This window comes from Pseudoliparis swirei, chromosome 12 (genome assembly GCF_029220125.1).
Source record: "Pseudoliparis swirei isolate HS2019 ecotype Mariana Trench chromosome 12, NWPU_hadal_v1, whole genome shotgun sequence".
Lineage (NCBI taxonomy): Eukaryota > Metazoa > Chordata > Actinopteri > Perciformes > Liparidae > Pseudoliparis > Pseudoliparis swirei.
The window spans coordinates 6628362-6644022 of record NC_079399.1 but is presented as its reverse complement, the minus strand read 5'-3'; the positions used below and the strand labels follow the sequence as shown (position 1 = coordinate 6644022).

At 43.1% G+C, this 15661-nt stretch overlaps 1 protein-coding gene across 3 annotated transcripts; it reads right to left on the bottom strand.

The window, feature by feature from the left end:
• Nucleotides 1-1285: 1285 nt before the first annotated feature.
• On the bottom strand, nt 1286-15190 carry vegfab (vascular endothelial growth factor Ab). Of its 3 annotated transcripts, XM_056427957.1 has the most exons (8): nt 14500-15190; nt 12689-12731; nt 11584-11780; nt 10581-10657; nt 8363-8395; nt 5839-5913; nt 4096-4239; nt 1286-2914 (listed from the first exon to the last, which is right to left on the bottom strand). In XM_056427957.1, the coding sequence occupies exons 1-8, from the start codon at nt 14551-14553 to the stop codon at nt 2893-2895; spliced, it is 645 nt and encodes a 214-aa protein (XP_056283932.1). In that variant the 5' UTR covers nt 14554-15190; the 3' UTR covers nt 1286-2892. The 3 variants fall into 3 exon arrangements, with proteins under 3 accessions (XP_056283932.1, XP_056283933.1, XP_056283934.1); XM_056427958.1 differs by lacking the exon at nt 5839-5913 and having other exon boundaries at nt 14500-15189; XM_056427959.1 differs by lacking the exons at nt 1286-2914; nt 4096-4239 and having other exon boundaries at nt 4662-5913.
• Nucleotides 15191-15661: the final 471 nt, after the last annotated feature.

Sequence of the window (15661 nt, the reverse complement as noted above, 5' to 3'; positions counted from 1 at the left end):
GTCAAAAGTTTCCACACAAAAAAACCCAACAAAGTCCAAAACGGGGCAGGCAGAGAATCGGGGTTCAGGGAAGGCAGGCAGGGCCGAAGCAGGCAGGGTCAGATACGACAGATGGTACGACGGAAAAAAGTCAACAATCCAGCAACAGACAAGGGAAAGAGTGGCACAATATATAGGGGGGAAAACAGGTGTACGACATGGAAACAGGTGTATGACATGAGACATTAACGAGACGAAAGTGGCTGAGGGCAGGTGCAGGGAATGACACAATCAAGGAGACAGAGGAGACACAGAGTACACACTGAACAGAACCTTACAATAATTCAATGCCCAATCTTGTGATATGCAAAGGTATGCGCTCTACCGAGTGCCCATTCTAGTTTAATAATGCAAATGTCGTGTTCTCATTCGCCACGCATGGAGATAGTTTAGCTGATGGCCACCTGCCAATCTGTGTTTTCCTAGATTTGGTTGCATCATACCTTGAGCCAGGATCAACATTTTTGCTCGAGTCCTCTGCATCAGTGGCAATATGTTCGCTGTTGTTGTTGATATTTATGTGGCTGATGATGGCACACAGGGTTTAAATTGAAGTTTGTTGAGAACCAGTTGCATCTCATGCAGACGCTATAACGTTTTGTTCTTTGCACCAGAGCAGATGTCGGTAATATAATGCCTTTATAGGTGATATCTTTAGGATTACGCAGAAATTGTCCCAACCGTATTCTTACCTTAACTTTAACCATGCCAAGGCATTACGTGAGACCAACTATCTCTTACATCAACAACAGACTGACTGTTCTGAATTTAATTTGAAGGCTTATTGGAAAACAACTTCCAATGGGTAACCAATCACAGGTACCCTGCCCATAACTGTGCAAGAACACCTTTTATTTGTTTTTTAATGCATTTTCAAAACTTTCCAAAACTACAAAAGCCTAACTGAACTCTTATAGTTCACTTTTCCTTTCATAATAGTTGTGGTTGTTTCCACCAATGCTTCTAAAAACTACAGGGTTTTTTTAACAGAGGAAATTACTGCACACTGCTCCAAAGTGCAATTTTATTCATAAGGCTGAATATCTGTCTGTCTGTCACTTAAAACATGCGGGAAGTTCTTATTTATTTCTCTTTTCTATCAGATTCCATTCTGCAGGGATTCTTAATATATATATATATGTGTGTGTGTGTGTGTGTGTGAGTGTCAGCTTGCTGCACAAAAAAACATGGACAACTCATGTTGCCTTGTTAAACCCTCTTGAAAACACAGCATTCACAACACAGCAACCTTTTCCTTATTTTATATAAAAAACAATATAATTTGAAAATAAATATGCTTTACTGTTTTACATAGACACAGAAAACATGTTAATAGTGAAGGAGAGACAAAGAGAACTAATAATGAGGGCTCTATGACAGGATGCAGATTGTTATCCAAATTCAAAACGGTGGTGTTGTCGTGGTAGTGTATGCGGAGCTGCTAGCAGTAGTTTATTCGTATATTTGCATCTTGCAGGACGGACATAACACAGGTCCGCTACCTCCATACATATGTGCGCATTGACAAATGCACGCGAACACACACATTTTCACAAACGCACAGCATGTTAAAATCCTACACAGCACCCACACCCTTAGATAAGAGGGGTTGAAACAATCCAGAGGAGACGTCATCGGTACACCAGTACAAATGATCCATTTAGGGAATGTTAACAAATCGTTTTTTGACTTGTTTTTTTTAGTTGGTTTCGTAGAAAAGCGCAGAGAGGCTCCATGCTGAGAGAAGCCATCAGTGACCTTACACATGGGGAGAGATAGGACAGCCACAGGTACATAACACTGCATATATAAATAGACCAAATTAAATATGGGTAAAAGACTGAATACTGAAAAATACTCTTTTCTATAACTTTATAAATTATCTAGAATGGACTAAGGCATAAAGGGATATTAAGTATGTACAAGTTCAGAGATGAAGATATGTAATCAATGGGTTCTGTTTTGACTTTTACAACTAACAAAACTACTTTGACAATCCCCTCTCCTGAAAAAGGAAACAAAAAAATAATTTAAGAAAGCACTCGGAAGATTTCTCAGTACATTTTTGCGAGGCACAGTTTTTTCAAATGGAATCAAACTACAGTATAGGATGTTTACAGTGGTTTTCATGTCGGACATAGCAAAACAGTAGATGCTATATCAACAACCAGTATCCCTTTAAAAGTATATGGCACGCCGGAGTCTCTTCTTCTGCAGGCTGATCACAATGGTGACATTGTGTAAGTCCACGTCAGTCCTGCATTGTCACGTAAAGACGGATTCAACTGTCCCGGTTGTCCTGCTGTTTATACTCCAAAAGCAAAAGTAGAAATCGACCAAAGAAAATCCATCCATCATTCTTGAAAGAAGAGTGCGCTCCCATGTCCTCGTCAGCCTTACTCGCTGTTTTACCAGTTAAATATATCTTAAATTGAGAGGTTTTGCAATTTTTACGACTGACACACAACCACAGTAGAGACTCATATCCAGTGAAGTAATTGCATACAATGAATTGAGAACAAGACGACACCTGCATCACAAGCCTGTTAGAAATGCAAAACCATATTTTGTCAAATGATGGGTAGTTATTTGTTTTTGTAGCAGCATAACAATTCTGTACTCTTTTTTTTCCTCTTTTTTTTCTTCTTCTTCTTTTTTTTCATGGTCTATATACACACACAGATACACGGTGGGAGGAAACTTCAGTTCAGTCTTTCTTATTGTTCGCTCTCAAGACAGTCCAAGGGGAATGCTTTCCACAGAAAAGAAGAGCTTACGGTTCAAAGGTCAAAGTGCTGTGCTGTGAAATATCTAGAATATTCCTTCATCTTGTACATCTGGTGCTGCCACCTCTCATCTCCTTGGCTTGTCACATCTAAACAAGAGGGAAAGATTAAACGCTTATCAGAACAAGAACAAATACAAGTTGTCCATAGACGTATCCTTTGGCCTCTTTCTCAAACATAAACACGCATAAACAAATAGAGAGCCAAAGTCACAATGTTACATTCATGCTAGCTGCTACAGTATCCCGCTAGCTTATATAACTTGATCACAAAACTCTGCAATTTCTTTTCTGGCCACCTGGGGCAGTAGAACTACGCAGTGTACACAACACTGATATATTATCATCGTTTAAAGTTAATACGACAAAGGTGTTCGCAATCAGTTTACTATACATCAACTAGGAGTCATGGAGCAACATTCATTTTTATTTGGAGTCATCTTTGCCTCCACCTGACAAATGTAGGTTCAATGCTCACCCCCTCATTTCGCTATGTTTTAGTCTCCAACAACTCCGGACGGAAATATCTTGCTCTTTAGCAGCTTAACGTTGCTCTATGTTCCACAGATAATTGCTATTGCCATTTGTTGCTGGGCCGGTTGCCCAAAGTGGGTGTAAAGTGTCAATAACACCGATGAGAGCCTGATGAGTCAACTAAATTAGTAAAATTACGGGCCATTAAACTAGAATAACGATTTTAAGGACATTGTGAATTTCGTAGAGCTAAGTGGAGCTGCAGAGTTGGTTGATAATGATCTTTGGGCTGGTCACTACGAGCCACGCCTCTCGCATGGAAAAATCATGTGATCTATTTCTAATATTAAGTGTAGAACATATCATGAAGCTAAATTATGTTGAACGGTCAGTTGTTTTAATATGCCTGTTATTTGGGATAATCGCGCCTAAATTATTGTCGATAAACTTGAGATGTATGACAAGGTCCACATATCCTCATACAATGGTTCTGATGATATATTACAACAAGTTACTCCTTATTTTTAATGCGTTTTCCTACGCAAGCCAGCAACATGTGTTCATTTCCCCTTTCATAGTCTTGTCAAAATTAACTTCGCAGGACACATCTTAAATCGATTGGGCAACAACAATAACTACATTAATGCCCTTAATAAATTACGCAAAATACCTAACAAATATACGGCGGAAATGAACAGCGGTTTGATGTTTTTCCAATCCCCCCGCCATATGGGTTTTGAATGAGTTTTTCCTACTTAAAATGTCCATGTGGCTCAATAATCCAAATAACAACTTACTTGCAGGTCCTCTCGTTGAGCTCGAGCTGGCGATCTTTACAGTATTCATCTGTGTGCTTGCAGGAGCACCGGCAGGTTGCTGGATCTTGCAAGAACAAGCGCTTTCTCCTCCCCGAGCAGTGATCGCAACATGGCTCACAAACACTGGACAGGAAGAGACAGACCGAGATGGGAGGGAGGGAGAGAGAGGATGATTATCACAGTGTACTATTACCAGCCATAAGAAAGGTCACCATTAGGTCAACCCTTTCGTACGCTCCAGTACGCTCTTCCAAGCCACGGCCCGACAAGTTGAACTGTGCATGTGACAGTTGGGTAGTATTGCACACGGGTTCCCACAGAGCAGGCAAATACTCAAGCAGTAAAATTACCCTCCCTCACGCCCCCCAAACACTCTCTCATTGATTGGACCGCTCACAAATGCCTTGTATGTGATAGACATAGTGAGCCAAGCTGTGGACTGATACATGCAACACGAAACAACACATATTGGCTTTGAACTGCGGGTCAATGACCTTGCTCTCACTCTTAAAAATGGAAAACTCTTGATAAAGAAGACTCAAGGCTGTGCTTGGTGCTCCGGTAAGAAACATTTCATTTTATTGAGTGAAAACTGCAGACTATGCCTCCTTCAGAGGGACATTAGATTCAGAACAGAGACGGACATTTTTTTTTTTTTTTACAGATGAAGGCTCAGATACATCTCAATGTACAAATTACAAATGAACACACAGACACATATGCTTTCACAGTATGAGCACTGAAGAAACATGAGATAATTGTTATGTTATTGTTGAATAAAATAAAATGTGCTCTTGTGTAGTTTCAGGGACAAAAGCAGGCAAAGAAACAAAACAGTCCTCGCTAAACAATTTGTTTACATATTCCCCTTAGCAAAATAAAAAAGGCAATAGATAGCCATCACTTAGATCTTTACATGACATAAAAAGTACCAGCATTATGCACATGATGGATAAACCCTGTTTGTAAAGATGAAAAGAACAAAGCGTGGAAAGGAGACGGGTACGAGACACAGCAAAGCGCCACAGACTCAACACTGAACACAGCACCGCGATTACAATCCCGATGCCAGCACAGATACCAGAACAGTTTGAAACCGTCTGCGTAGCCATGCTGGTGGAGCTGTGACCTTGAGTCAGTCAAGAAAAAGGTTCAAGTTACTGCTAACAGCTGATCTGTTTATTTTTCACGTTGTTTAAACGTCTTCATTATCAATCAGAAAACGTGGTATCTGACAAGATGTGAGAAGAAATTCTAGTTTGTACAGTTTTTTCCCGATACGCTGCTGTATCTCATCCCAACCAAGGTCCCAGTCTCCCCCGCACAGAGCGATGTTCTTCAGACAGGGAGCTGGTGAAGTTGTGGGGAGATTAGATGGGTATTTTGACGGGTGGAGATGGGTCATGGTTCATCTCTACTGATGTGGGATACGGCTCGCAAGCCTTCTGTACTTCCCCGGTTATCGCTGTTACGTAAAGGTTTTGCTAAAGCTACGTTAGCAAAACAACGTTAGCAAACAGGGCAGCGTGGACACGGATACTCTCGAGTACGTGGAACGTGACGGACGAGACAAAGTTAGGACAACACACAGAAGCGACATGCTAGTTGATGGGGTTGACGGGTGCAAATTAAAAGGGTCAAATTAGCTCCTCCCAAATTAGCTTAATGATGAGAAGCGCAACACTCAGGTGCAGGTAGGTGGAGAAGGCGGAGCTGACATACGCATCGTGAATTGTTTTGTCGCGGTTTTTCTTTCGTTTTCTCTTTTGGCCTTTACCCTTGCCTTTCCGGGATTTTCTGCAAAGAAAAAAGAGGACAACAACGCAGAGAGATGCCTGAGAGATTGAGGAGAGATGGACCGATGACTGACAGGCCAAGGCCTGACCTGAACTGACAACCAACACTGAGCAATAGCAATATTTTTATCATTTCTATTCAACAAAGAGCTAAATTATCAGTCATTCATAACAGGTTATTCCTTGATTTGATTATTTTGTGTTGATTGGCCGGTTTGGGCTGATAACTTATATCATGTTATGAGAAAGGCGTCAGACAGTGTTCACATGCGTGGGTGTGATATGTCTAAATGTTTTTCAGTGAGGGGTGACACAAAAAAAACAGCACTCTTTTGTTGAGCTGTTGAAATTAAACGACAAAAGTGTGTCCTGATTAGTAGGACGCAAGGTTTAAAGACACACGCGCAGTGTTGTAGCTTAGCGTAGCGGTTTATCAATGCGATGAATATGAAATGTTCTCTGTGAGAAATGGCTCTATTGTCCAACTTTAATAAAAAAATAAAAAAAGGATTTTGTAAAACGACACACAAAGAGATTAATAGTTTGAGGTTTGGCTCGGTCGGCTTGCCGGAAATTTTCTCAGAGGACAATGAAGGTGGACTCCACCAAAACTGCATCTTTCAAGCTATCTGGGTCAACTCTTTATGGCTGATTCAACTGGTTTCAGACCACAGTACAATGAGAACAAGCCTCTCAAGCATTCACCTGGAGATTCACCTGGATTGAAATATCAGGATGCGTGTTCAAAGACAAGCCGGGTTGCACAAGCTGTTCCCGTCTTAGATGATTACAACTACACTGAACACTTTTTAAATACTTTAAATGAATAGAAATGCAACAAAAATGTATGGTAACTGTAAATAAATTGCATTTTTAAAGCAGTAAAACTATGCAAAATAGTTGAAAAGAACATTTTTTTACCTTATCATGATTAGATTCTGGCATGTTCAGGAATATGTGCTCAACACGTCATAGAGTCAGATCTCGAAACCACAGTTTTAAAGTTTGCTGCACAGGTTGTGGAAGTACCCGGCTCAGCCTGTGGACATATTGGATTTACATGTCGACTTTGATGCAGGCAAATAGAACCCGCTACCAGATAACAGGTCACAAAATAAAAGGCTAAGAGTCATCGAGGCTGTACTTTGGCTCAGAGGTGCTCTGAACTAAATGCTAATGTCAGCATAGTTACATCGTCACGATAGTAACATGTCGATATAATATCGACCATGTTCATCCTCTTAGTTAAGCGTGTTAGTATGCTAACATTCGCCGAATAGCATCAAACACAAAGTGCAGCTGAGGCTGATGGGAATGTCATTAGTTTTGCAGGTACGTAATAATAAACCCGGACATTTGGCATAATGAAGGATCATTTATCAAATTCCATGACAATCCATCCAATGGCGCTCGTTCAGACCCAGCTGGGACTGGATGACACATATGACGCACTCTAATAAAGACAGGATGAAACTCCGGTAAATGCGTGAACTTCCTCTTTCATGTTAGGTCCGGGTTTCCCTGTGGACGTTGACAGTTACACAACCACAGCAGGAAGACTTCCAGAGACCCGTCATTACCGAGAGGTCGGCGGCTGACGTCAAAAATGAAACACGACAGTACAAAAGCAGCGGAAAAGAGAGTTGAACGACCGCGAGATCGTCGTCTTTGTAGACGCACACCACAGACGCCGGACTCGTAAACAATGAAGACAAGGTTAAAGAGGAGGCCTCAAAACTAGCACTTATCTATACGACAGATGACCTGACATAAAGCCAAAATACAAGCAGCAACCCCCCCCTGCAACAGAGAGATATTAACGACTGTTGGCAAGAAGGAGGATTTAGGAGTTTTAATGACCCTGTGCACATTGAAGGACCATAAACAGAAAAGTTTAACCGGTCTTCAAAAACACTGTTATCTTTATCAGAGCAACCAGTCACCGAAGTAACAGAAGTTAAGTGGGACGTAAACAGTAAAGAAGAGATGAGAGGAATTTGTGAGATAGAAGAGGGAGGACAGGTGTAAAGGACAGGTATAGAGAGGGCAACGGCCTCATCAAGTGTCACTCATTCACCTGAATGGACTGAGCTGGTATTCCCTGTGTTTATCACCTGAGAGCTGCATGCTAATCTCAGCGTGACATGATATCATATAGGAGCCTGTCTATTTAATGAAATGATATCGTCGTGAAGTGTCTGGGTGTGTGCATGTGAAGGAATACGGCGAGGCAGCAGATAAGGGGAATGAGAAAAAGGGGAAAAAATAAAAACAGAAGGAGCAGACGTCCGGAAGGCCCGGCAGCTGCAGAAGACTGAGAGTGAGAGTTTGTTTGCAGGGCCAAACAGGAACAAGATCAAATCTCAAGTCCCCATTGTTTCCCCCTTTGAAAGAAGAAGGGGAAAAAAACTAAACAAACTCCATGCAGGAAAAAAAAGTGCTGTACTCACTTTTCTTTCTGTTCTTTTGCTTCTTTCTTTAACCTGAAAGGCAGGAAGAAAACAACATGACATCAGATCACAGCGCACTGTTGTTGCCCGGTAAACAGATACGTGCATCCAGACCATCAGTGACCAGATGCTCATTACCGCCACGGGCAGACTTGCATCATATTTGTTTTTTAACTGTCCGACACCAGAAACCGCGAAAAAACTTTCACTTTCAATAACTTAGGAAATGAAGCAGATTTGTTCCACACCCACACCCACACACACACACACACGCGTGTTCACTGATGGAGACACACGCATTCAAACGGGATCGCAATAGTCGGGCGGCAGGCCTGTTTCACATCTCGTCCTTGTGATCAGACTTTCAATAACAGAATGTGGAGCAATAAAAATTCTGGCGAACACCAGAGATAAAGCAGTTTGCCAAAAAGCATTAAGAAATGGTTTCTTTCTTAAAAAAGGTCACGAACACACGGCCAAGTTTCTATTCGAAGCAAAAGTCGATTTTTTATTTCTCATGCGCTGCAAAAGTGCTAACATAAAAATATAACTCTTTTAAATGTTCATGAATTCGATCCGTGTTTTCGATGGGTCATGAAGGGCCTTGGTCTTTGGAGCGATCCGCATACGAGACTCAATCTAGAGTCGGTCATCTCGCTTTTGAAACAAAAATTATCGGAGGTTTTAATCGTAAACTGTTCTTGCCGCCATGCATAACAATGATGTTGTTTCCTTTTGTTGTCTATACGTATCATAAACGCTATCTGTGTCTATTGAACCTCTTCTGCTGGTGTGTTGACCCACGTTTTTTTTTTTTTACTTGTGTATGTATTGTTTTGTCTTTGTTTTATTGTTTGCATGAAACTGAAGGTACACTTGACATTTGACCTGCCAGGTTGACATCGCAGAGGAGCTTTTATCTGAACGGATTTTATCTGTTGAACTAAATGCTCAATAAAAATAAAACAGAGCGCTTTTGCATCGTTGGTGGCAGAGTCCGACATCCCTGACCTGGCATCGCCTTCCTATACACGACGAGGTTTTAGCAGGGACTTGTTCTGTTATATTATGAAGTAAAACTTCATCAACTGACAAAATAGATGGATTACAGCCTCTAAAATTGTATAAATGTGCCCTAAAAAATGATAGCTGCATCTAAATGATTTTATTTTTGAAGTATTGTGTCATCACTTTGGGGCTCTCCAGGCGGCCCGCTGCAGCCTCACTGCTCAACACATGTTTCAGATGCAGTAGCTCATAAAAAGAGAGAGAGAGAGAGGGCTTGGTCCTCGGCCAATAGTCCTCCAGAGTTTGTTTGCTTTTAATATTTGCCTTGAACATGGGGAGGATGATGCATGTGCCGCATCCGGGTTGCTGCCTCCCAGTTTCGCTATTTCACATCACACGGCTCAGATCTCACGGCCACCAATGATGATCGGATTTACCGAACATCGGGACGCGATGCGTCTCCCCCGGCTACGGTGAGGCAACGCGACGCGTTTGTTAACGATTGGCCTGACGCGATCGTCCGACGAAGATTAAACGCTTTCTTTCCTTGTTTCGCTTCATGAGAACCATCTGGTTCCGCTGTGCCAGTCGAGCTTAAGAACACACCACTAACGCCACGAGAAGTTTGCGGAACTTATCTGTTTTTTACAACAGGGCTTTAAACAGATTATATTCGCTGTCTATAATGATAATAAAAACACACGGAGCATCAAATTGATCCGTAAAATGTGGAAACCATTGTGCCGCAAGTCGAACCAGGAGAAGTCGCCGTACTGCGACTGGAGGCCACAAAAAGGACACGCGCTTATCTCGGAAGATCAACGACTAAAGCTAGAACACCTATAGGTCGCTCCGGGAGTGACCTCTGCATGCTACGACGGGGGAAACAAAGGATTAGTAGCTGCATCCACACAAAGCATCTCCTTTGCTCGAGAAATACGATGGAATGAGGGTAAAGCAAAGCAATGCGGAGGATGTTTCAACCCGCTCGGGTCCTTTTTTGAGATCGCTATCGTAAAAAGAAGCAGAGATAAGATATGAATCCACCTGATACGAGTGTTGAATGTGTCAGAGGCAAACAGACGAGACAATAACTCGACGTGACTTGTTTGGTCCAACCTCGGCTCTGCCACTCCGACGAGCAGCATTTCCTTCACGTTGTGTGTGTGTGTGTGTGTGTGTGTTTCAGTGAGAGTTTGTGGTTTCTTACCTACACTCACATGCGCTGTGTTCTGTAAAACTCATGAAAATATCATTTTGTTGCCTTTGGGGTTTTATTCTTTTTATCTGTAAAAAAAAAACAGAAATGAGAGAAAGAGAAATTGTCACAGTTTTTAATGAGAAGTGGATCTACAGTCTGAAAACTTCTTGTTTTTAAGTGTCACAATCACAGTTTTCAAGAAATAGACAAAGGCAGATGAACAAGATTTAAAAAAACTCACATAGAAAAGTCACTAAGGTTCAGATGTGATACATATTACATATACTGTATATTATTTCTGATATGAAGTCAAGTAAAAGAGGATCTAAATGTATGACACATCTTAAAGTCTTAAATTGGTTTGAATGAAAACAGGAGAGATGTAGAAGCATCAGAAGTTCCTCAAATTGATACGCAACAAACACAAATGGCAAATGTCCATCACATTGCTCATAGTTTTGGACATTTTGAGGTTTTACTTGGGTTGACGGCTTAAAGCCACCTGAGCAGAGAACCAGCAAAGTGCCCGAGTCCTGCTATGTGCATAACAGAGACAGATTAAGTTTGACTTTACTTCCTTTTTTGCTGGTTTTTTTCTGGAAATGTTGTCAAAAAAAGGTGCAATCCATCTGTGTGGAAACTTCATGAACAAAGTTCAAGAAGATCTTCACCTTTTAAAAAAAAAATAGGAATGGCCCGATGAACTTAAACAACCTGACTCCTCGTAGACCGAGAAGCACAGGGGTGAGAATTTAAAGAAAGGCTAAGAATAGGGTTGACCTTTGCCCAAAGGTCACACCTGAGCAGCCTTTGAGCGGACCGCTTTTGGCATTTACGCTGAGCGGAGGGTCACATGTCGGCCTCTGGGTCGATCTGACGGGTACTTGAAGAGCCCGCGGAAAAAAAAGAAAAGAAGGCAAAAATAAAGTCTAATTTGAGGAACACACTCCCCCCCCCCCCCAGCCCCCCTCCCCGCTACACAACACACTGAACAAAATGCGGCCCCGCTGACCTCCATGGTGACGTTGTGGGTGGACGTCGGCGTGCACTGCAGCATCTCATCGTTGCAGCAGCCGGCGCAGCGCGTCAACACCACGCAGGACGGGATGAAGATGTGCTCCACCTCCTCCGGATACTCCTGCAGAATCTCCACCAGCAGCTCCCGAGGCTGACACAAACTCTTGTTGTACACCTCCATTAAAGGGATCACTGGGGGGGGGGGGGGGAAGAGGGAAGGAGGGGGGGGGGAGAGACAAGAGTCACAGTGTACAAGGGTTATAAAATGGCCACGGAGCTTTAGTCTAACACACATCTAAAGGAGAGTACAAAAAACTTGGGGTTGGCAAAACAAACAGTGGAGGAGAACACACACACAAACATGCACACACACATTTTATTTTCTATTATTCCGTTGAGAAACAGTTGGTTCATGTGTCTACTTGTATGAACACACACATGCAATTGAGCATACCAAGTGACCTTCTCCACTGCCTCCATGTTGTATAGCGCGGCTTCTGCCCCATTCACCGACAGTTACACAACAATAACCAAGAGACTAGTTTCCCCACTTCAGCCCCCCCCCCCCTCACTCTTTGCAGGAGTTCTGCTCTTGAGAAATATATTAGCACACAGATGGCCGACACCTCCAACATATCACCAAGAGCCTAAACCAACGCCAGCCTTGACCCCCCCCCCCCCTCCCCCCTGGGGAGCCAAAGCAAACACGCAGTGCCTGAACAATATCACGGAGTTCAGCTTCTGATTGTCCAAATTCGATTGGGTAACACTCGGGGATTGTGCAAAGATGAAATCGTGGGCCAACAGGGTGAAATTCCACAACATTTCCCCCCATTTTAACCCCAAAACCCGAAGGAATGCTGAGCGGGGATGAACACGTCCAAGAGTTGAGATTTAAGGGTGAAACTGAACTCATTTACTAAAAACGGGGGGGAGTTTTGGTATAGGGGGTACATCTGGACAAGGTCAAGCTATGGAGATGTCCACCAGGAGGCGCTAATTCCTCTTTTAATGTCAAGAAGAAGCTCAAAGCAGCCTGTTTCTATCTGGCTGAGCCCAGGGCATGCTGTTTTCCCACAGTGCCCTGCGGGACACCTTACCGTCATGTGGACCTCTTTCTGTTCCCTTCGGTATGTGCGCGCTCTGCGAGGAGAGAAGAAGAAGAAAATACGAGCTGTTAGTTACAGTAGATTGTGCTTCATATATAAATATACATTTACATTCTGATATTTCTATTGGCCGATGCCCGAATATGAAAACCACATTATGTATTCGTATCTTGATCTGAACGCAATAAAGGGAGCAATGCGAGTCACACGTCTTCTATACGCCATGGAAATAAATATGAATGTATAGTTTTTGGATCTAGATTTATAGTTTAAAAAAAAATAGTTGAGCCATGAGTTATTAAAATATTTCAACATTATGAAATAAAGCCACGTGGATACCCTTTTCTTTATTAGTGGCTTTTTTCCCCTTTAATACACCACTACTTATAGCTGCTATATGTGGTGCAATATTTTATATGTCATACATATTTGACCACGACCTGCCTTGTGCCGCTGTTGAATGACTGCGACCGCTTTTGTCTCAGTGACCGACACCTCTGAGTGCCTCCGCCGCCTCTTGGCAACTGTCGCCATTAAAAACCGGTAATAATTCCAGCCTGCTACTTTCCCTCACGGGAGGTAGCTGTCACCACACCAGCAGACCACAGAACATGGGTTTTGCCAACTTTCTCTCGCTTTCACACACGCGCACCCCCCCCCCCCCCCTCTCTCTTACAGGCGCGCAACTCGCGCAACATCTCGCCAATATTGCGTGAGATCCGAGATCCTGCATGGCACTGGCTCGTATTCATCGAGTCAGTGAAACTGTTGTTCTATTCCTTTTATGAAACGTGTTTTTATAAAAGGGTCTGGCTGTGTGGGGGCCACAGTCTCCTCCCACTTCTGGTGGCGTGAGCCGGTCCAGTGTGGGCTGGGAGACCCCATGCAGCCCTGAAAAGAAACCCATACTGTCTCACTAATGGCTGGGTGTCAAGCTGCGAACAGCGGCCCCTAAAACCGACGAGAGTCCGACTGCACACGAGCAACTGAGACGGCGTTGATTTGCGGGGTTAGCTGTCATTGAATCACCCGGTTAGATAAATAAACACGTTACTGGACTTTGCATGGTGCATGGAGAGAGGGAAAGAGAGAGAGAGATTTAAAAAAGAAGGGAACAAAATTCCACTAGGAAACCTTTGTTCAAAGCCTCCCCGGACACACTGCACTCATGATTAATCATTAGGCCTGTATACGGGTGACGATTTACAGCGCTCTTAAACAGTCATTCCGCGTCAACCTGATGCGTCATGTAAAGTTGTGCTCGTCTTGACCGGAAACTATCGGTACAAGTGTGATTCCTCCTCACTGAAGAAGGCAAAACCGTGAGAATGATCTCGGTGCTTGAACCTGCTCACATGTCCTAATTCAGAATGGAGCCACTGCGCCTTTAAAGCGTCATAATATCTCCAAGGTGGGTTTTTTAGAGCAGGCCCGCGATCACACGGGCGTCAAACTTCACAATATATATTTTGTGTGTGGAAAACCATCAGTATTGGCAACACATACAACGCGCCACCTGCGAGCGTGGTGGGGGGTTACGGTTTATATAGTGTCGGCTGTGCGTAATGGCTCTTTAAATCTCCCCCAAAGCCACGAAACATGTCGGTTTGTTTGAACACGAGCGATGACCTAGCCGGAGGAAAGGCAAGGACGAGCTCCACATTAATGACCAAGCGGGGCTGCATTACGCAAATAGAGGTCGCATAATGTTTCTTCTGTTTCGTCCAGTTTGCGCTCAGGGAGGTGTGTGTGAGTGTGTGTGTGTGTGTGTGTGTGTGTGTGAGGGGAGGCACATGACTCACCTTGACAGCTGACAGCGTCAAAAATAATAGTGTCAAACTGTCAATAATGTTCATGGTGTTGGAAATCCAATCCAAAAGGCAAGGCGACGTTTTTTTTTAAAATCCAAGAAGCCAAAGTGGCGATTTGTTCTCAAGCATGAAGTTTACAACCACAACAAACAAACCAACAAAAAAAAGTGAAATAGCAACAACACAAGTGGACCGGCTAAAACTTCTCTAAATAAGGGGCAGGGAATTCTCGAGGCAAATCCATGATGGTCCCGGGGGTCGGAACATACAATCCTTCGCGCATAACTTCTTCCTTCTCAACTGTTGCCAATGATTTTCAAGATATCCAGAAAAACGAGAATCCAAGACGCAAAACGTCCCACATTGTTCCGCAACGGACCTTTATTTTCCTGCAAAAGAATAGCAATCCACATTACAAAAATAATCCCATGCTTGTCGCGCCAGCCTTCTCCAAGTGTCTGTCCATTGGAAACTTGTAGCCGACTCGTATGTGCAACTGGAGCATTGACCAGGATGACGTGAAAAAAAGAAGACCGCGCGCTAGATACTCGTCCCACACACAACTTGTCTAATTTGCCCTCTTTTTGTTGTTGTCGTGCGCGCGTGTGTGTGTCTCTGTCACTGCGCACTTTGCAGGTTGTCTGCTCTCTCAGTTCGGATAGACCGCGTCCACCTCTGTGTCTGTCTCTCCATACTGAGTCCGTGTGCGTCGCGACCACAGGCAGCTGCGCTCCCGGGTCGCGGTTGATTGGTTGGACATTAGAGCAAAGGGTGTGTCTTCCACATCCATAGAACACCCAAGTCTTTTTTCTTTTTCTTTTTCAAAAAAGTTGTAGGCCTACCTATTCAACGTCGACTCGTGTGACCGCATCACCACGAGCGGGTTTATAAAAGCTGATTTCACAAGCCTATTTTTTGTTTTATTATTATTATTATTAATTTTTTTTAAAAATTATTTTTATCCTGATCACTCGTCTGCATCGGATGAAATATCATCCACTCTTTCCATGCTTTTATTTTTATTTCATCATCTCCGCATGTCACGTGAAGGGCGTATCATGCACTCAGAGAGACACGATACTACTACCGTGTACTTTATTAAACACATTTATACACACAGACCTCGTTCAGAAGTCTTATTAAACTTATTAAT